Source organism: Eptatretus burgeri, chromosome 13 (genome assembly GCF_056783735.1).
Source record: "Eptatretus burgeri isolate ZD-2024b chromosome 13, Ebu_testis_v1, whole genome shotgun sequence".
In the NCBI taxonomy this organism is placed as follows: Eukaryota; Metazoa; Chordata; class Myxini; order Myxiniformes; family Myxinidae; genus Eptatretus; species Eptatretus burgeri.
The window spans coordinates 77,156,521-77,179,862 of NC_140973.1; the positions used below are offsets into that span (position 1 = coordinate 77,156,521).

At 41.0% G+C, this 23,342-nt stretch overlaps 1 protein-coding gene across 6 annotated transcripts in view; it reads left to right on the forward strand.

The window, feature by feature from the left end:
• The window catches only part of LOC147014840 (prestin-like), a 108,486-nt gene continuing 85,144 nt past the window's right edge, over positions 1-23,342 (forward strand). For 2 of the 6 annotated variants that reach the window (XR_015050922.1, XR_015050923.1), the window contains exons 1-5: positions 1-154; positions 7,242-7,340; positions 13,671-13,754; positions 20,453-20,592; positions 21,395-21,505. Coding sequence is in view for 4 of the 6 variants with exons in the window: in XM_085853213.1 (XP_085709339.1) it covers positions 81-154; positions 7,242-7,340; positions 13,671-13,754; positions 20,453-20,592; positions 21,395-21,505 (508 nt within the window). In the remaining 2 variants the exon portion in view is untranslated. The remainder of the gene's footprint in view (positions 155-7,241; positions 7,341-13,670; positions 13,755-20,452; positions 20,593-21,394; positions 21,506-23,342) is intronic. The other 4 variants (XM_085853210.1, XM_085853211.1, XM_085853213.1 and 1 more) reach the window with 3 other exon arrangements.

Consider the following 23,342-nt stretch of genomic DNA (forward strand, 5'->3'; position numbering starts at 1 on the left):
CCTCCACAGCCAGTGTCACTTACACCGTTTCATTGGCTTAAAAAAGCTCCTTTTTACATTAACAAAAAAAAAATCAAGCAATGGGATATACTGAGGTCTCTGTAGCCTTGAGACAGCAAAACCATGCAGTAAATCACCATCATCAGCAACGAGGGTGAGTGTGCTGAGACTTTCTTTACTTTTCTTGCTCAAATGGTTTGTCAGACGTGAACGGTTTTAGATTTAAGCTTTTATAAACTGAACGATCATACTCTGCCAGCTCGCTATTTTACGACAAATTCATGAGTCAAACCCTCTGTTTGGACACCACCACAAAAGCAGGTCGGTGCTGTTCCTCCTGTTGTAGATCTCGGTCATAGCGTGAGAAAGTAACTGATCGTTTTGCAATGTCCAGACTTATCGACATCCGAATGAACCAAAGTTCCTTCCCAGATAAACCCAGGAGTCACTTTTCGATTTGATTTTTGCTCGTGATGGAGTTTGTACGTATATCGCACGCATGGGGAGACGTCGATGCAGTTTTACATGAAATACGATGTTAGTCGAGGGTGGTAAAATGAACGCCGTGGATGGTATTTTTAACTGCGATTCCTGGGTTTCGATGGGAATGCCAAAGAGGAACTTCGAGTGACGAAGCAACGCAGAGCTGTTGGGGGAAATAAACCTTTAACTGCGATACGGAACATGACGAAGGAGCCATCGCAGAGAAATATCACTCAGTACGGAACTTTAGAAATGACCAAAGAGTGTGTGTGTGTTTACACTGATTCGGTTCTGCTCGCCGGGCACTTTCAACCTGCCGTTGTTCGCGTGAAATCTTTGCTTAAAATCGTCTTTAAAAAATAATTTTCAGCATTTGGATGAAAGCGTTGGAAATTTCAAAATGGTTAAACGTAATTGTTCAGTTCCTGAATGCAAATCGGAATCACAGAAATCTAGGAAATACGAGAAATACCCGTGGCTGGGGCGAGTCGGGTTCCTATCGTTTCCTGTTGATACAACAGACCGTAAGATGTCAACTGTTTGGACGAGTTGATCGGGAAGTTCTCCGACTGGTTTGTGCTGGAAAGGCGCACACCCCCTTTCTCGCAGGTATGTTTATAAGTGTTTTTTGGCTTCTTTAAAATCTTTTTTTTCGTTTCACTCTACAGTCCTTATCTGGCAGGCATAATGTTGGCTCGGGGATTAAAAAGATCCAAAATGAATGTGATCGTTCCATCAGTGGAGAAAAGCTTCTTTTTTCTATAGGTGGTCAAGGTTCGTGGAAGAGTGATAACGTAGAACGGATCAGGATGTAATATAAAAAACAAGGAACAGTGGAAAGGAGGGGGGAAGGGATGGCGGCAATGGCAATGTTGAAGGACAAAACGGAGGGAGACGTGGACAAACGAGAAAGAGCAATCGGAGATTGCAGACCCTTGTCACAATTAGTTTTGTGTGGTGCTTGTGTACATGGTGTGTCATGTAGTTAATAATCGACATAATTAATATGTAATTAGTACAATATTAATGATCAGTACGGGCAGCAAAAGAAATTCGAAACAAATATGAAATAAAATACCTTAAATAGTGATTCATCTGCCATGGAAAGAAGAGAAGCTGATGTTTTGGGCCTTGCCCTTCGTCAAGTAATTAGTAGATGTACTCCGTTCCAATGGTACGTAATTAATAGACATTCATGTATCATTATAATTAACATGTACCATTGTAATTATCATTATCATCATGTTCCATTATCATTATCATCATCATCATGGACCATTATCATTATGTACCATCATTATCATCATGGACCATTATCATTATGTACCATCATTATCATTATCATTATTTACCATCATTATTATCATGTACCATTATCATCTCTGTCAGGTCAGGTAAGATCTGTGACCTGCTACAGGTACCATGTAAACCTGTACTAACCTGTTCCATGGTCGGGTTGTCGACGACTAAACCGTCTCCCCCACCAGGTTTTCTGGTGAGGGGGGTGTTTGGATATGGACACCCAGCAGGATTAAAAACAAAACCTGTCAAAGGGCGGAGGAGCTCCTTGTGAGCCAACGGCCATCCATATCTAGTGCCCAACTGTGTCTGCGGACGTCCTCCTGCAGTTGGGTTACTTTTTATTAGGAGGTTTGTGGCAAGATTTGCACTCGGCCACCGTAAAACCCTTCATTCCGCAAAACACACAAACGCAAAAAAAATCTGAAAACACACTCCGTGGGAGTACCTCCTGTGCAGCTTCCCTTCGCAGGGCAGCTCACCGGATTGACGGGATTGGGGCAAAGCCTTCGGGACCCCCAATTTTTGATGAAAGGAGGGAAACCATGGGGTAACCTCCCTTGGTCAGATTGCGGGAGAGTGTGTCGGAGTGGTGCTGAGGTGTCGTCCACCAGACGGCGGTCTCCTTCGGTTAACCTAAGGCGGTCCCTTCGGGTGGGTGTCTGGAATGTCCTATCCCTAAGAGAGGATGATCACCTGTCTCTGTTATCATCTGAGCTCAAGAGTTTGGACATCGGTATTGCAGCTCTCTCTGAGGTTCGGAGACCGGATTGCGGCGAGATAATGGTGGGTGGTTACACCTACTATTGGTCTGGTCGCTCTGATGGTTACCATACCCAAGGAGTTGCTGTAGCTGTGTCCAATAAGTTGACCCCAATGGTAATTGAGGTAACACCGGTCAACAAGCGTATTATGAGATTAAGGATTCGTCACTCCTTAGGTGTCATTTCCCTGGTCTCTGTCTATGCTCCAACTGAGGCGAGTGACCTCACCGTAAAGGACACATTCTACGCCACGCTCGAGTCTGTGGTTGATCAGTGCCCCAGACGAGATACACTTCTTGTCTTGGGGGATTTCAATACATCGACTGGAACTGACAGGGATGGTTATGAGGTGTGTGTTGGTCCCCATGGGTCAGGAACTACGAACCAGAATGGCACTAAGTTCCTTGACTTTGCAAGAAGTCATGGACTTAGGGTGGCTGGTTCATGGTTTTAGCGCCCACAAGCTCATCGCTGGATTTGGTATTCCAACGCTGGCGGTGTGGCAAAGGAGATTGACCATGTCCTCGTTGACGGTCGTTGGAGGATGATCCAGAACTGCAGGGTCTACCAGAGTGCTCAGTTCCTCAATACTGACCACCGGCTTGTTGTAGCAACTCTAAAGCTGCACCTTAAATCCTGGAGAATGGTACCATCCCAGCCGAGGCTGGATGTTGGCAAGCTCAAGGATGAGAGAGTAGCTGAGGAGTTTGCGAACAGGCTGAGTGGACATTTGGGGTGTCTGGGTGCTTTGGGGGGTCCTGAAGAGTTATGGAGTGCCTTCAAGACCACCATCCTTGATGTTGCCGGTGGATGTCTTGGAACTCACCGCAGGGCAAAGAAGAATTTTGTCTCTCAAGGGACACTGGATACCATTGACCAGAGTGGCAGGGCCAGGCTGAATGGCAGAGCTGAGCTGTTCAGGGAGCTGAGGCGTAAAACTGTACGTGCACTGAGGGTGGACAAGGAGGCCTATGTGCGAGGAATCTGTGAGGGGGTAGAGCATCACCTGTGGACAGGTGATTCTCGTCCCGGTTACAGGGGAATTCGCGCATTGCGTTCATCCAAGCCCATCCCTCGGAGCACTGCAGTTAGAGCAGAGAGTGGTAGGCTCTTGACAGAGGAGTCTGAAGTGAAGGCCCGCTGGGCCAGTTACTTTGAGCGGTTGTACCAGGCTGATCCCCCAACTGTCGAGTTGGACGTCAATGGTGTTACAATCCCTGTTGTTGACCCTCCAATCAATTGTGGTCCACCTTTGCTTGTGGAAACACGGCCTGCGGTGAACCGGTTGAAACAGGGTAAAGCTCCAGGGATCTGTGGCATCCATGCTGAACTTCTCAAGGCTGGTGGAAATGCTGCACTCGTGTCGTTGCATGCAGTTTTGTGCTCTGCCTGGAACACAGGAATCATCCCAACTGATTGGAAGAGGGGCCTTGTTGTTCCTCTCTGGAAAGGGAAGGGTGATCGCCAAGACTGCAACAACTACCGAGGGGTGACGCTGCTCTCAGTGCCGGGCAAGGTCTTTGCTCAGATAATTCTTGAGAGGGTTCGCCACCATCTGCTTGAGCACCAGCGTCCAAAGCAGTCAGGCTTTACACCAAAGAGGTCAACGATTGACCGTATCCTTGCTCTTCGTTTCCTCACCGAACGCAGACGAAAGTTTCGGCAGGGGCTGCTTGCAGCCTATGTTGATCTCTGTAAAGCGTTTGATTCAGTGAATCGGGACGTCCTCTGGAGGATTCTTGGTCTTCGTGAGGTGCCACCAAAACTGATCGATCTGATGTCTGAACTCTACTCTGGTACTGAGAGTGCTGTGAAGTGTGGTGGTACCATCTCTGACTTATTTCCAGTTGTTACTGGAGTTCGTCAGGGGTGTGTACTTGCCCCCACACTTTTCAGCACATGTATGGACTGGATTTTGGGAGGATGTCGGAAAGATCAAACTGCGGTGCATCGTTTGGGAATGTCAAGATCTCGGACCTTGATTTCGCAGATGATGCAGTCATCTTTGCGGAGACTTTAGATATCCTCTTGGTGGCCCTCGAGGTGCTGAATGAGGAGTCGGAGCCGTTGGGATTACGGGTTTCTTTGGTCAAAACTAAGATCCAGGCTTTCGGTGACATCTTGGATGCTGCTGTCCTGTCTGTGTCTGTTTGTGGTGCGGATGTTGAGGTCATGGAGATATTCACTTACCTTGGCAGTGATATTCATGTCTCTGCTGGCTGTGAATCAGAGGTCAATAGACGTCTGGGTCGGGCCTGGGAAGTCATGGATTCACTGGATCATGGGGTGTGGCGCTGCCGGTACCTGTGTGGGAGGACGAAAGTCCGAGTCTTCAGGTCCTTGGTACTTCCAGTCTTGCTCTATGGATGCGAGACTTGAACTCTGACCAAGGATCTGAGATGGAGACTTAATTCCTTTGGTACCAGGTGTCTTCGGAGAATCCTTGGCTATCGCTGGTCGGATTTTGTGTCCAACGAGCTGTTGCTGAGAGAGACTCGGATGAGATTTGGTACCTGCATGGTCCGTGAGCATCAGTTGCGGCTGTATGGACATGTGGCTCGTTTTCCTGACGCTGATCCTGCTCACCAGATTCTCTCAGCGAGGGAGTCTCATGAGTGGAGGAGGCCAGTGGGCTGACCACGTGCCTCATGGTTGCAGCAGGTTGACCATCATCTCAAGGAGATGGGGATGGGCCAGGTATCTGCCTGGGGGATGGCCAGACGGAGGCCCCTGGAGTACCGGCGGAAAGTGAACGCAGCGACGTGCTGTTCTGGCACATGCTCCCATACCTGACCTGACCATTATCATTATCATTATGTACCATCATTAATATCATGTATCATAATCATTATCATTATGTACCATCATTAATATCAGTATCATTATCATTTTCATTATCATCATGTGCCATTATTAATATCAGTATCATTATAATTTTCATTATCATCATGTGCCATTATTAATATCAGTGTCATTTTCATTTTGATCATGTACCATTATTATCATTTTCATTATCATCATGTTCCATTATTATTATAATTAATTTGATGTACCATTATTGTCATTGTGTACCATTATTATTATCATCATGTATCATTATCATCATCTACCATTATTATTATAATTATTTTGATGTACCATTATTATTATCATGATGTACCATTGTTATTATAATTATTTTGATGTGCCATTATTATTACGATTATGTACCATTATTATCATGATGTACCATTATAATTATTTTGATGCACCATTATTATTATCATGATGTACCATTATCATCATTATCATCATGTACCATTATTATTATAATTATTTTGATATACCATTGTCATCATTATCATCATGTACCATTATTATAATTATTTTGATATACCATTATTATTATGATGTGCCATTATTATAATTATTTTGATATACCATTATTATTATCATGATGTACTATTATCATCATTATCATCATGTAACATTATTATTCTAATTATTTTGATGCACCATTATTATCATCATTGTGTACCATTATTATTATCATGATTTACCATTATCATCATGTCCCATTATTATTATAATTATTTTGATGTACCATTATTATTATCATGATGGTCCATTATCATCATTATCAGCATGTACCATTATTATTATTATAATTATTTTGATGTACCATTATTATTATCATGATGTACCATTATCATCATTATCATATACCATTATTATGATAATAATGGTACCATTATTATTATGATGTACCATTATTATTATAATCATTTTTAGGTATCATTATTATTATCATGATGTACCATTATCATCATCATGTACCATTATTATTATTATTATTATTATTATTTTGATGTACCATTATTATCATGATGTCCCATTATCATCATGTACCATTATTATTATTATAATTATTTTGATGTACCATTATTATTATTATAATTATTTTGATGTACCATTATTATTATTATAATTATTTTGATGTACCATTATTATTATCATGATGTCCCATTATCATCATGTACCATTATTATTATTATAATTATTTTGATGTACCATTATTTTCATCATTATGTACCATTATTATCATGATGTACCATTATTATTATAATTATTTTGATGTACCATTATTATCAGGTTGTCCCATTATCATCATGTACCATTATTATTATTATAATTATTTTGATGTACCATTATCATCATGTACCATTATTATTATTATAATTATTTTGATGTACCATTATTTTCATCATTATGTACCATTATTATTATTATCATCATGTACCATTATCATCATTATCATTGTGTACCATTATTATTATTGTCATGATGTATAACCTTTGAATTAACACCAGGTGGGTTGACTCTGAATTTCTCCCAATTGCACATTCGCAGAGAGGAGCGAGATAATTTTTTTTTACTCTGTGTTCCTGTCTGGCAGTCAAACAAAATTTACAATCATTACAAACAGGAAACTGACTTTGTTTAGTGACGTCATAAAGGACTTGAACAACACGCACGAATAACTCATGTAAAGTGTTAAATAATGTGGTGTTATAAAAGACGCTGCATTCATGGCAGTAAAACTTATGGAATTGTTTTTCTTCAACCTTAAAAATTTTTGTTTCAACTGAATTATATACTTGAACACAACAACACAAATGGCCCTTTTGGCACTTTTGAATCCGTTCCGTTTGGCAGTACCTGGAAAAAATATTACGGCTTTTTAGATCAGCTCGACCAATCAGATTTGCTGCACGCAGACCCCGCTCATGTCCTTCTTTCTTCACACTGTCCGGGGTAAGATGTTCCAAGATCTCTTCAGTTATTATCATTTTTACTATGTACATTGTACAATTATCATTTTCATTTTGTGCTGTTATTATTATCATTATTTTTATTACTATTACCTCCACCATCGAAAGTGAAGGAGGTTATGTTTTTAACCCTTTCTGTCTGTTTGGTACTTACAAAATCGAAGATTTTTTCCAAGTATTTTGGTCAGTCGATTTTGTTGGATTCGCTATATATGCTCGATATCCCTTATTGTCGGGTTTTCCGTGTGTGTGTGTGTGTGTGTGTGTGTGTGTGTGTGTGTGTGTGTGTGTGTGTGTGTGTGTGTGTGTCTGCAACGCGAGGCTCCACAGCACAAACCAGCAAACCAATTTCGATGAAACTTTGCCAACATGTGCAGTATTTGTTGGGAATGTGCGCGTTTGAATTTCGTTGCCCAGCAACCACCCGTTGCTGTGCAGCGGCCGAAAAACCGCGTGCAGTATTTCAATACTTGTCCTTCAGTTTTGAATGTAGAGAAACGAGACTTCGGAATTAAACACTTCGAGATATTTAGAAAATTTTACTTGAGCCGATTTTTGATTGAGGTTTTATTTTTCAAATGGTAGTCCTTCAAATATACAGTGTCTATTTACCGTCATTTTTTATGAGGAGTGCCAATTGGCAAAATACGCAATCGGAAAAATCTTGCCAGGCAGAGGAACAATTGTATGTGAACCAATACGTCTTGGCAATGAATCTTCGTCGGTGGATCAGTCAGAATGAAAAGCATCGTATTATATCCAGCGCTTCGATCCTAGCGAATCCCTCGTCGCCTACCGGCTTGTAATTCTTGTTGTTTATCTGTTTATCGTCTACAGGTCACAATTTTAAACCGATCTTCATGAAGCTTCACCACATGGTAGAGTTTGGCATAAGCAAGAAGCCTATTGTTTTTGAGGTCAAAAGGTCAACTTAGGCTAAAGGTCAACAACTTAGGTTAGATTTCTAAAATCCTCAATTTTCATCCGATTGACTTGAAATTTGAAGAGGATTTGCGTTTCAGGTCACTGAATTCAACAAGCCATTTATTTTGTGGTCAACATCGACCAAAAGGTCAACATTGGCCGAATTTTTTTTAATTGTCAATTTTCATCCGATTGACTTGAAATTTTGAAGAGGATTTGCATATTTGGTCATTGAATTCAACCACCAATTATTTTTGAGGTTAAATTTGTTTTATGGACTTTGCAAGTATCGTGCTCTGCATGACGTCTTGTTCTTGTTAATTGCCAGAATCCTTCGGATTTCGGCAATTATGTTGGTCAGTTGTGTGTCATTCTGTGTGTCTGTCTGTCTGTCTGTCTGTCTCTGTCTGTCTGTCTGTCTGTTTGTTTGTTTGTTTGTGTGTTTGTTTGTTTACCCTGTACCAGCCACACCGTTACAGTGGTCATGACCAAACTGGGTACAGACGTCGGCCATGGTCCAACTTAGACATTTGGCGTTTTTGGTGAATAGGTCAAAGGTCAAGGTCAAGGTCACCGAAAAACAGAAATTCTTATTTTCGCAATAACGTCCGCTGAAATGGTCGTATCGACTTCAAACCAAATCCAAAATGTGCATCTTCCAATACTGCATCCAACCATATGTCTCATTGGGGTGTCACACCAACACCCTTCTTAGCGGTCGGGGGTGGAATGTCAAGGGGGTCGGGTCAAAACTTTCAAATTATGATAAAAACGCCATTTCAAGTCCGATTGACTTCCAAGTTATGATCATGACCAAACTAAGTGCTATAACTCATTAAACAGAAGCACTATCGACTTATAAGAACCAAATGGATTTCCAGGTTTTTGTTTTTTCAGAGATCATGGAGATATGACAAAGTTATTCCGGCAATTCCTTGCTCAATGAGCAATTTCATTTGTTTGTCTGTCTGTTTGTTTGTTTGTGTGCAGGATATCTCAAAAGGTTGTAGACGGATCTGGATGAAATTTTGTGAACAGGTTCAGTGTGTGAAAAGAACGAACTGATTAGATTTTGGTGAAGATCCGGATCCGGATCCGACTTCTAGAATTTTAAAAGTGATTCTTCAACATTGAGAGATGGGGCCAAAAATGATATATAGCACAACATCTCAAAAAGTTGTGGATGGATTCAGATGAAACTTGGTGGACACGTTGGGTGTGTCACATGGAATAATTCATTCATTTTGGTGAAGATCCAAATGTGGATCCGGATCTGATAATTTTTTAAGTGATTCTTCAGCATTGAGAGATCAAGCTAAAACAATACATAGCATGATATTTCAAAAATGTAATGGGCCCGATATGTTCTCTTGGATCAGGCATTACCTGGCGGAGGTATGCGCTCTACCGAGTACCCTTCTCGTTATCATTATGTATTATTATTATCATTATGTGGTGGCTGACAGAATGGCCAAGAGGTATGCAAAGTTGCCTCTAAACTGTCTAGCCTGGGTTTGAATCCTGATCCAGCAATAAACTGTCATCCTGGTGTTTCACAAGCAAGTGATTCATAAACGTGTGTGCTGTATTCCAGCATCCGTTGGTGGATGTTAAGGATACTCTGGTGTCCTTTGTGAAGAATAGGTGAGCTATTGCCAGGATCATGAACAAATTCTAAATTCCTGCCTTGACCAGCAGGGGGCATTGCATTAGTGGCACATCCATACCCTCAGCCAATGATGCTGTCCCACAGCCTTGTACTGCATACAAACCAATAAACAATCATTTTGTGTATTATCATTATGTGATAACTAATATAACACAAATCGGTATTCATGCCACGTCCGCCCCCCCCCCCAAGCAATTTAACATTTTGTACCTACGAATCTATCATTATGTACCATTATAATGATGTATCATTGTCATTATTATCATCATGATTTTTGTACACCGTTCCTTCCCAATTCCATATCCAGGCGATGCAATACGTCATCGCCGAGCATTGAAGTAAGGGAGTACTCAGTTTTTACTCCGTTTGTTTGTTTGTTTTCTTTCTTGCTTTCTTGTTTGTCTGGACGATATCTCAGTCATCCTTTGAGGTAGGAAGCTGAAATTTGGGGACACAAGTGGCCAAAACAGTATACCAAGGCCAAAACAGTATACCAAGGAAGGACTTTGTAGTACGATGGAGGATGCTCAGTCAGCAGCTGGCTTTGGAGGCCAACTGAGAAATGTGGTTTGCCCAAAAAAGATCTGGCTTATAGTGAGATCCAAAGTTTGAGTGACAACTTCCTCAAGAGGAATGTTAAGAGAGTAGATGGGAGGGTTGTCCATACCGTCCTTTCAGAGAATGAGGGTGTAGGATTTGGATTTCTCAAGATTGAAAGATGTATTCGAAGAGTTTTACCAGCCTGTGATTTTGTCAATGTCTGAAGATAGGGAACAGGCTGCCTACCTTAAGGATGAGGGATGTTATGGCAGATGGTGGAGTCGTCAGCAAATCGATAAAGGTGATTTTTCGAGAGAGTCAAACTGATCGTTGATGAAGATTAGGAATAGGATTGGGTACAGAACACTACCTTGGGGGACACAAGCCTTAACAGGGAGAGGAAATGAAAGTATTCCGTTGAGAGCCACACAATGGCTACATGAGTCAAGGAAGTCGGTGAAACCATGTGTGGCGTTGGACTTGGATGCCATTGGCAGATAATTTGGAGAACAAGATGGGGTGCTAGATTCTATCAAAAGCTGGAGTTATGTCTGGAGAGTTGGTCCTGATCTCATGTCTGACTTTGAGGGCCTCCATCCATTGTTGCGAGAGTAGAAGTAGCATGTTCGAGGTAGAGACCTGATCTGAATACAAATTGGTGATGTGATATGAGGTCACTGGAGAAAGGAAAGGATTTTGTCTACTGAGATGATGGATTCCATGACCTTGCTGATGATAGGAAGTAAGCTAATAGGCCTGTAGTCAAGGGGATTACTTTTTGCATGTTGGTTATGCAATTCCGTGACCTTGGCTGATTTCAAAGCAGTTGGAAGATGACCTAGGTTAAATGAAAATGGGGGAAAGTCACAGCCAAAGGTACTCCTGGGGGTTTGGAAGTGTACGATCAGTGCACAGACCATGATAAATTTAGTTACCGATGTAAGGTGCAAATCCACTGCCAGAGTTAGGGTGCAGGCCTCTCAAATCAGAGGAGACAATATTTGGTAAGCGACACTAAGAAGTTTGGGATGTCATCCGTTGGAAGGATTCTGTTGAACATGTGATGTCCAGTTTATCAGCAGCGGCTTGCATTGAGAGATTGTCAGATTGGAACGATGACCTCAAATGTTGGAGGTCCGCACCATTAGGGACAAATGAGAAGGTATTGGGAGGGTGCATGATGGAGGGAGGCTTTAAGGGGGTGGGGTGAGAGGGGAAGCTTTGAGATTGTGGGGTGAGGAGGGATGCAGAAAGAGTGGACATGAAGTGGAGGGATGCTGAGGAGGGGGACACATAGACTAGGTGGGGTTGGAAGCACGCGGACTTGTCGGAGATGTGGGGGTTGGTACTGACACCGTTAAAGGACCCGAAAGCGATTTGATTGTCGTGAGGAGACCACCTCTGCAAACTGTACATCTCAAGATTCCCAGATTGGACAATTGGAGCTGAAGATCATGGGATGGGTGGTAAGAATTTTGTTGAATGGATGCAGAAAGGTGGTGCTGTAAGTTGCGGACGTGGATTGATGGACCAAGTGCTTAGCTGACAAAAAGTTTTGGAAAATAATCCTTATGAAGAGGAATAGAGCATGGTGAAGAAGAACACTATTGGAGAAGTAAGGAAAGTGAAGCATTTTAAAAATGCTTTTGAAAGGAAGAATTGTTTACGTTCAATGGATATTCAGTTTGGGGATTTTGAAGAAAAGGAGCGATAAAGAACGAGGTGCAGGTAGAAGGAAATTGTGGCAGAGTTGGATCGTTTTGGAGTGAAAAATAAAGTTTGTTTTGTTTGTTTTTTTTGTTCTTTTTTGTAGCTAAGAGGGGAAATAGGATAACGCTGAGAAGGTAGAAAGTAAGGAGCTGAACGAGAAACACATCAAAAGAGACACAGATTTTCACGGTTCGGAAAACTGCAGCTCTCATGAGATGGAAGCGGTCGCTGCAGATTCATACACATGTGCAAGGTCAAGGTCAAGGTCAAGGTCAAATAGCACTAAAAAAACCCCCCCAAACGTGTTTTTTTTTCTTTCTCATCACTCATTATTACCAATGCGGAATGTCAAAGACTGCTCGGCCTTCCGAGATGGGTCCTTGCATCATAATTATGTACCTGCACTGAACTGGTGCACCTGATTATTTTATTAGTGTCCTTGACGGACTTTTTTTTTTCTTCCGGATTATGACCTAATTAACAACAACAACAACAACAACAACAACAACAACAAAAAAAAAACACCTATTTTATCGTAACCTGAATAATTTTCCTCCGATTTTCATGATATTGAGTTATACGGATAGATTGTAGATGGGGCCGCACTTTCTTAATTTACAATCTATCCCTAAATGTTGAAGGCCAAGGTCATATGGTGGTCCGAAACATATAAGCCATCATTGGATGGTGGGCCATGTGTGTAAGTCACGGACGATCGCTTTGCGATTGCAGATATCTATTCTTTCTTTCGATGCTTACTGGTATATTGTAGCTCTAAAAGGACTCCGCACTCTGAAATTATCTCAGCAATACATTGTAGTTTTTGTGGGCAATGGTACATTCCAAGGTGAACTGACTGCAGGACAATTAAATTGTGTTTGACAAGAAAAATATCGGGAAAAATCTAACCGGCTTGTTCTCGTCACACACCCAACTCCTCCACTAAGTTTTGTAATAATCCGTCCACAACTTTGTTTCCGTCCACCTTCGGTGGTGGACGTAACTAGAACGGTACTCGGTGGAGCGCATAGCTCCGCCAGGTTGAGCACTTTACGTTTTGTATCCCACTGATATGTCGGATCTGGATTCGAACCTGAACCAAAATCTAATTGGCTTGTTCTTTTCACCTCCCCAACTCATCCACCATGTTATGTCATAATCCGTCCAAAACCTGTTGAAATATCGTGCCTTACACCGTTATTGGCCCCCATCTCTCAATGGTGAAAAAGCACTCCAAAAATTGTAGTATCTGGATCCTGATCCATATCTTCACCAAAATCGAATTGATTCTTGAAACGTCACGAATCCCAACCTGTCCACGTTTTGAGGTATCCTGCTCACAGACAGACATAACCTCTATCCACTTTCATTGGCGAAGGTGTAAAGATTAAGAAGATGGAACGATTTGTTGGTGATTATTGACTTTGTGGTTTTGTCCTTTTTGAGTGTTATATCTGGAACTATTGTTAGCATGTATGAAGAAGGTCTTGCTGTTCCGGGTGGACCTACTCTTCTTGTAACCCGCGACAAGAACGGATCTCCACAAAGGCTACGGTGGGTGATTTTTACAGGAAAGAACAAGGACTTGTGACATTGTTACTCAAATGTATATGGTCTGCATATACTTTGGTAATCTAATTATGAAACAGGGAAGTGGGGGGAATTGGGGGTGGGGGGGTGGGGGGTGGAGTTGAATTAATAAATTATTAATTGCAAAAAGGAAGGGAGAGGGGTAATAGGAGAGAGAAAGAGGGCAGCATGTGGGAAAAGAAGGGGAAAATGTGGAAGGAGACTGGAGTGATGGGAGGGAATGGAAACTGCATACACATAGTTGTATTGGCACATGTGGGGAGAAAGGTGGGGAATATAATTTCGCCATATTTGCATATTTAATAAATAAATACCCCTCTCCTCCCCCCCAAGCAATTTTACGCTTTGTATCTACGAAATCGAAGCTCATGAAAAGCAAGGTGATGGAGTATATGAAGGCAACCTGCTGACAGTGGGCCAGCAAGCAGAAGCAGCAAGCAAGGGGAATTACCAAACAGGAAAAGGAGAGGGAAGAAACGACAGTGAGAGGGTTGTGGGTTAATGTGGGAGAAAAAAGATCACTGGTGGGATGAAGCCTGTTTTGAGGCGGAAGAGACGTGAGAATGAACCGATTCACAAAGATGATTCCGAAAGCATGAAAAGTGGTTCCAAAAGAGTGGAGTTGAGCAGTGAGCCTGGATTTTGGGAGTTTCACAAGAAAGGGGTTAATGGAAGAGCGAAAGGATTACGACCAAAAGAGAGGCAGTAATAAACAGATTTTGCTGATCGATCTGCTTAAAGAATTCATTGGGTTCTGTGCTTCTGCTTCTTTGTGGAAATGCCATTGATGTTGACAGCATTGAATACCACAGCAACCAGGAGAGGTCTGAAGTGGGAGCATGAGTCCACAGGAGAGAGCCATCCTCCATTCAGCTGCAGACAAATAGCTTGTGGGCTGTGAGAAGTGCAGACTTACCAAGAAGTGCAGATTTGGCACAACGGGAGGTGCCCAGTTTGCGACTGGATTTGGAAGCCAGCTTTGATGTTTCGGACCTCTGGTAGCTTGTACGTGTTGCTGCGTTTGAGCCTGCGGAGTAAGTGCTGAAATCTCTCCGATCGGGTTCTTCCCGACATCCTTGTTCTTTATTCTTTTCATACTTCTTTCTAATTTTTTTCACTCTTTATTCATTCTAATTCTTGCTTTTTCTTCTCTTTCATCTATTTTACTCTCTATTCCTCTCTTTCATTATCTATCTCTTTCAGAAGAAGTGAATTATTGCAGAAATTTTTCTGTAAGGCTCACTTGGTTGTGCCTGGATGGATTTGAGGGTAGGGGAGTAGCGGCTGAAACCCGAATCCTATCCAGGTTCCTCCTGATGACTCCATCTTTGCTCTTTACTTCTTCGGGTTCCTTCTTGGTCTTCCGTTTCATTGTGTCTGAGATACTCAAGTTCAACACTACTACTCTTATTCGTTGAACGACCATAGGGTTACGTAAAGCTATGGGAGCAAGTGTTGGATGGCCGCGCAGGCAGCTGACTCGTATTGCTAGTAATGGCTGCATGGCCGTGATAGATTCTCTTATGGAGAACAATGGCTAGGATCACCCATCGAGTATAGACACATCCTGGAAGAAGGCAATGCCAATAAAACAACTTCTGTACATGCCAAGAAAACAATAGCGAACAGAAATATGAGATCAAACTATGGTGCTGGATGATGAGCCCCCAACACTTTAAATCACCCAAATGGATACTGGGGAAGAGAAAAATGTTTCGTTGAGCAGGTCTGGCTGTTACGATGGCATTGGATCAAACCTACAAGGAAATCCGATTGCTGAGGTTGCCAGAACTGAAAGTCGAATTCTGAGCTTCTCGAATGTTCATAAAATTGGGACACGGAATGGAAGGTCCATGAATCGAGGAAAGTTAGCTGTTATAAAGCAAGAATCGGAGAGGACAATAACTGAAATTTTGGGGATAAGTGAACTTGGAAGGACTGGTTTGAGGCAGTTTCAATGTGACGATTGCAAGGTGTTCTTTTCTGGTGTCAAAACTTGTAAAGGAAAAATGGAGTAGCGAGTTGAAACCAGAGCGGCACTCGGTAGAGTCCATACCTCCGCCAGGCAGAACAGTTTACGTTTTGTATCCCATTGATAGACCGGATCTGGATCCGGACATGAACCAAAATCTAATCGGTTTGTTCTTGCCACCTACCCAACTCATCCACCTCGTTTTGTCATAACTCGTCTACAACTTTTTGAGATATCGTGATATATATATATATATATATATATATATATATATATATATATATATATATATATATATATATATATATATATCTTTTTTGGCTCCATCTCTCAATGGTGAAAATTCACTTATCGAATCGAATCAAAACATTTATTTCCTTCAACAGAAGAAACTGGTACAAAGAAAATATTTGAATAGCTGAAGGAAGCTGAATCCAAAAAGCAAGCTTGTAGCGTGATCGTCTTTACACATACAGATAAAACAAGGGAAAAAAAACTATGAAATCTTATCAAACCATACTACGTATAGAACTAAACCATAGTTCAAATTTTAAAATAAAAGAATATTCAATGGCAAACAATTTGACAGGATGAATGAATGGATCAGTAGATCAATAAATCAATAGAAAGCACCAGTGTGAAAAATTCAACAGCCAAATGTACAACAGATTTCTTAAAGGATCTACAATGCCTTCAGAAAGTATTCACAAGCCTTGACTTTTTCAAATTTTGTTGTGGTGCAGCCTGAATTTAAAATGGATTAAATTCAATTACTTTTGTCATCTATCTACACAAAATACCCCATAATGACAAGGTGAAAGCATCTTTTTTTTTTTTTTTTTACAAATCAATTTAAAATGAAAAGCTGAAATGTCTTGCATCAATAAGTATTCAACCTCCTGAGTCACTACTTTGTGGAGTCCCCTGAGTCACTACCCGTTCCCTGCCACTTTGCATTCAGGCCAAATTCAGCCCCCTGAGTCACTACTTTGTAGAAGCGCCTTTGGGAGTGATTACAGCTTCGAGTCTTCTTGGGTATGCCTGTATCAGCTTTGTGCATCTGGATTTGGGGATTTTATCCCATTCTTCCTTGCAGATTTGCTCAAACTCTGTGAAGTTGGATGGTGAGCATCAGTAAACAGCAATCTTCAAGTCTTTCCAAAGATTCTCAATGGGTTTCAAGTCTGGGCTTTGGCTGGGCCACTAAAAAACTTTCACGTTCTTGTTCTGAAGCCATTCCTGTGTGTTTTCACTGTATGCTTGGGGCCATTGTCCTGCTGGTACATAAATCTTCACTGCAGTCTCAGGTCTTTTGCACTCTGAAGCAGGTTTTCCTCAAGGATTTGCTGTATTTGGCTCCATTCATTGTTCCCTGTATCCTTGCAACTCTCCCATTCCCTACCACTGAAAAACATCTCCATAGCATGATGCCACCACCATGCTTCATGGTAGGGATGGTGTTTGATGGGTTATGAGCTGTGCTCGGTTTCCACCAGATGTAGAGCTTTGCATTCAGGCCAATTGTCATCTCATCAGACCACAGAATGTTTTTCCTCATGCTCGTAGAGTCTTTCTCATGCCTTTTTGCAAACTCTAGGTATGCTGTCATGTGCATTTATCTCAGAAGTGGCTTCCATCTGGCCACTCACATAAAGTCAAGATGTGTGAAGTGCTGGAGAAACTCTTCTTCTTCTGGCAAGTTCTCCCATTTCAGCCAAGGAACTCTGTATTTGTCAGAGTGGTCATTGGGTTCTTGGTCACCTCTCTGGCCAAGGTCCTTCTTGACTGGTTGCTCAGTTTGGTTGGACAGCCAGTTCGAGGAAGAGTCTGGATAGTTCCATATTCTTTCCATTTCCTAATGATGGAGATCACTATGCTCTTGGAAACTTCAACACTCTAAAAATTGTTTTAGACCTTTCTCCAGATCTGTGCTGCCTCACAGTTCTATATCGATGTTCTACAGACAGTTCCTTGGGCTTCATGGTGGAGTTTCTGCTCGGACATGCACTGTCAACCATGGGACCTGATGTAGAAAGGTGTTACTTTCTAAATCATGTTTAATCAATTAATTTGGCCACAGGTGGACTCCAATAAAGTTGTGGAGACATCTTAGTGATGATCAAAACAAATTTGATGCACCTGAACTCAATTTGGAGTGTCATTACAAACGGATTGTATACTTATTGATGCAAGACATTTCAGATTTTCCTTTTTAATATCTAAAAAATTCTAAAATATAATTCTACTTTGACATTAATGGGGTATTATGTGTGGATCAGTGACAAAAAATGTTTAATCCATTTTAAATTCAGGCTGTAACACAACAAAATGTGAAAAAGTCAAGGGGTGTGAATACTTTCTGAAGGCACTGTATGCACAATACTGCAAGAGAAAATATTATTTAAGTTTGATTGAGAAATTATTCGATGACAGGGAGTTTCTAATATTATTTGGTCATTCATTCCATCGTTTGGGGCCAGAGAAACAAATATTATGTTGAAAAGCAAGGGTTCAGTGTTTCAGAAAATGAATATTGGTGGTGAATGTGGCGTCATACTTTTGAATCTCATATTAAATTTTAAAAAGATCACAAAACTTAGAAGAAAGTTGTAGTCTATTAATGCATTTATACGTGAAAATGCTTTGCTGATGTGATGTGACGACATCACACAATTTCAAAACATTTAAAATGATGAAATTCTGAAATTGGTTTGTACAAGTACTTGGAGGTTCTCGAGATATGATCCAAATGTTTTTTTCTGCAATATTACCAATTTATTTAGATATGATTGAAATGTATTTCGCCACACTAAATTACAGTGTGAAAGATATGTAAGTACAAGTGAACAATAAAGCAATCCATGTGGTGTATTTGAGAGCAAATGATTCAATCTATATATAATGCCAATATTTTTTGCGATTTTCTGAATATGATATTTCCAAGAAAGTTTGAAATCGATATTTACCCCGAGAATCTTGATCTCTTCAACTCTCAAAATCGAGTCTGAATTGATACGGACATTTGCGATTGTTGAATCAGTACATTTTAATTTTTTTCCGAAAGACTATATAATTATATTCATTTGAGTTAACAGACAACCGATTTGCTTTAAACCAATCACATACTTTTAAGAGATTCTCATCTATAACATTAATTTAATAAATCAATTTTTTTTATTACAATACAAAATATTTGTGTTGTTGGTATATAAAATAAAAGAAAGCTATTCAGTCGATTTATGAATGTTTTTAACATACAAAATAACCTATAATGGTCCAAGTAAAAAACTTTGGGAAACATTGCAGGTAACTTGCTTAAACTTTGACAAAGAGGATTTATAGCTCCTATATTGAGAATGGTTGCTAAGATATCTATAAAACCACTCGTTTGTGATAACCCTGATTCCATAATAGTATAACTTGGATAACAATATTTTATGATTAAAGCGTCAAAATCTTTCGATAAGTCAACAAAAACGCCCATCTATGACGTGAAAATTTGTTTCAAATGTATCGATTATTCTATTGATAAAGATCAATTGATGCCAAAGATGTTGAATAACCTTTATGGAATCCAAACTGTGACTGGGAAATAATATTATGTTTGTCAAGGAATTTGAATAACCGTATATAAACAATTATCTCCAGTATTTTGGAAAATATTGGAAGAACTGATATGGGCCTGTAATTTGTCAGTTCTATTTTGGACGCCACTTTAAAAAAATCAGGATGACCTTAATGACTTTCAATTTGTTTGGGAAAATGCCTTTGTTTAAAGATAAAGTGAAGATGTAACATAATGGCTTACTTATGTGCACAGTAACTGATCTAATTACTTTCTCTCTCAGCTCATACAAACCAGGCGCCTAACTATTTTTAGACTAACAAACAATATCAAACTTCCCAATCGGTTGTGGCATAAAGATATAGATAATTCAAGTACTGGTCGTTCAAATAACAGTGAAAATCAACTTGACTTGGTGGAATTGAGCTATCTAGTGAAGGACCAACTGTATTTCCGTTTAAAAAAATATAAATAAAAACTCATTAAAAGCACCAACATTTTTTTCAGTGTTTGTTGTCTTTTCGCTGTTGCAATTCATTATGATATTCGAGTGTTGGTGTTTCTTTTTGTGAATCAATGAATTGATTATAGGTCCGGTCCTTTAATATTTGAATTATTCTGGGAGAACTAGAGTATTTTCAGAGAACTTTTCATTAATTTCACGGATTATTTTGTTCTACTTGTCAAATCAACAAATTATGCTGATTTCAAAATTGTTTAAATTTGGATTTGTTAACAATTGAAGGTTTATGGAGGAACATTTTCACTCCTGTCTGTCTGTCTTGTTTGTCTGTCTGTCTGTCTGTCTGTCTGTCTGTGAGCAGGATATGTCACAGAGATTTGGATGAAATTTGGTGGACACATTGGGTGTGTGACAAGGAAGAATAGATAAGATTTTGGTGAAGATCTGGATCCAGATCCAAGAGTTTTTTTTTTTTGAAAGTAATTCTCCACAATTCAAAGATAGGCCCAAAATGATATATTGCACAATGTTTCAAAACGTTGTACTGTATATGGATTCAGATGCAGGAATATACATACATATGGTGTATATGTCACATGCTGTGCATAAAAACATGAACCCATGTATTTGAATGATTAATGTACATGCATTGCTGCCTGCAGGACATGTGGAAGAGCATGTTGTCGTGCCATAACCAGGTGTATCCCAGCCCTTCACTGGTTGCCACGATATAGACCTCGGTCCAGTCTCCCACGAGATCTAGCGGCTGGGTTGATCGTTGGAGTTATGCTTGTCCCACAGGGTGAGAGCTCTGCTTTGTAGTTTTGGGATTTTGAAGAGCAGATTTGAAACGGCAACAGCATAAATAAAGTGCAGTATCAGTATCACTTCATATGGTGAAACAGCTATCTACAATTTGTTTGGGAGGAAGGAGTGATGGCAGAAGAGGAGGCAGAGAATGACTGGCATTTTACAACTTTGAAATCACAAATAATAATAAAGATACAAGCAAACAAATCCATACAATTCCCTGCAAAAAGGAATTTATAGTTCCCTTTAAGGAGGCTGCTTTTTATCTAAGGACCTGGGCTCACAGAGGAGCTGAAAGACAATTGGCAGCATGTTCACAAATTACCAAAGGGAATGGGGGAGGAGGGTATCTGCTTCAATATATGAGTCAATAAGGAGAAATGGCTGGAGAAAAAGAGAATGGGAAAGAATCAGTGTGCGTAGAAGAGATCATGGATGTAGATGCATGAGGTCATGATGGGCAGCACATTTGGAAGACTGAAATGAGGATGATGACAACACACTGGAAATCGGGAGAAGAAGGGGACGAAAGAATGTGCTTTGTGAGGATGAGTAGATGAGGGTTTCTTGAGGATTGAATAAGTGTGACCCGGAGTGGCTTATGGGGGGAAAGAGGTAGGAGAGGGCAGGAGGAGATATAAACTTATATAAAAGAGAGCCCGCCAACTTGGTGCCGGTGTGATCAACCATCTTACCTTATGCAGTTACTGTCGATGTAATTAATGTGTGTGCACTATTTAATTTGGTCTAAGGAACTCACAAACTGCGTTAACTGTCCTCACTTCATGCCACAGGAATGGCGTATGCACTCCTTGCTGCCTTGCCCCCCGTGTACGGACTGTACTCGGCTTTCTACCCGGCCCTGGTGTATTTCTTCTTTGGGACATCAAGACACATCTCTGTGGGTGAGGTGCACATACATGCACTCACCTCTTTCTGCCTATAGTCGAGTGTATTTTTCCCTCTCCTTGCTTACTTCATCTCTTCACTCTCATGTCCCTCTTATCTCCCCATGTCTCTCGTAACTCTCCTTCCTCTCCTCGCTCGTCTCCCTCTTCTTACTGTCCTTATGCTATTTCTCATCCTATTTATCTCATCACATGACCAACTCGCTTGTCGCCTTTTTCCGCCTCCTATCCCGAGACGTATTCCTCATATCCGTCATCTTCCTTATCCTCCTCATATCCCCTCAGCCGCTCCTCATGTCTGTCTGTGTCACTAACGCACGTTACTCATGGCTCAAATCCCAAATAGTCAGGTGGTTTAATGAATTTACCATTAGAGCAGATAAAGTACCAAATTTGGCATGATGCTTCCTTTGGGCATATTCAACAATTTTAGCCTTGGAGCCCTGCTAATTTTTTTTCGGGATTTTACGTGACACACTAAAATCCAACATGGACGACGTCAATGATCATACATCACGTATTTCAGGTTATAGAAGCCATAAGAAGGCCACATATGTAGTTTCCAAAATGACTTTTTTTTTGGAGGGGGGGGGGATCACTGAGTCTGCTTTTGGACATAAAAATATGACTGAAACACTTTGAACATGTGCAACTGCATTTATCCCAAAGACCACCCATTTTAGCTTGCTGTTTATTGGTACACCCTGTTTGTTATGCCATCAAATGTTAACAGTTCTTATTTTTCTCTGGGTACTGCAATTCAAAACACATTTGGTGTCCTCGTTGTCTCTGTGATGTCACACATGCTATGTTCTCAGTGTTTGGTTTGGCTGTATGAATTACATTTGCAATTGCAAAGTGGTGAGCAGTCAAGACTGGCTTTGTCGCATTTGCACTTGGAGCAGTCTCCTTTGCAGGAGCATTTGATCAGCTCCATGCCTCTGGAGACCTCTGTAATTGTCATCCAAACTGGCACCCATGATTCTGACACCTTAGCCCAGGCAAATTCTGTTTTGAATCTGGACAAACTGTGTGCTGTTTGTCCAGATTCTCGCTTGGTACGCTGCTTGTCAGGTGTATTGAAGTGGGTGACATTCTGTCCATGGATAGATTCTTCAGGCAGAAGAGTTCCTTCCTTGTCTCTTTGACAGACTTCAAACGACTGGTTTTGTCATACAGGATGACAGTCCACCTCTCAAGCTTCGGGAAATCATCAGAGTCTACATTCAGCATCTCAAAGGGGTGACAAGCCAGATACGTGAATGTCTCTGTTACCTCTTCATAGGCCTGCCAGGGATGGAAGTCTACTCATAGAATAGAGGAAGTATATTGCACACAGAGCTGAAGGGTCTTCTCTGGTGGGTTGCAGTGAGGCATGATAGGCCACCCATGCTTTGGCATCTTCACTGGTAAGTTGTTCCTTATTTATGAATGGCAGTGCATGCTTGACCCAGCTATTTTCCTCAGCTCTGGCCTCATCTAAACATCTATGGATGTGCAATGGCTGTGCTCGTCAGAGATACAGCTGGGACTGAGGCATAATTGTCTGGGAGATGGGTGGTCTGCTCTGACCAGGCTCGTTCCTGGTTGGAAACTGGAAAAGGCTGATTCCAGTTCTGTAGAAGCAGGCCAGATAAGTCGTTGAGCTGGGATTGTGACCTCGGTTGTCGAGGATGCCAATAGTGAACGAGCCTTTCCAGAGACGAGCAGGGAATAGCACCCCATCTTCTTCAAAATGCTCACTCAAAGAAGTGGTGACCCCGTCTTAAACCTCCATAACCTTGTTGTATGAAATGCTGTCACGCAGATTATATAATTGTTGGACGAGTTTCCT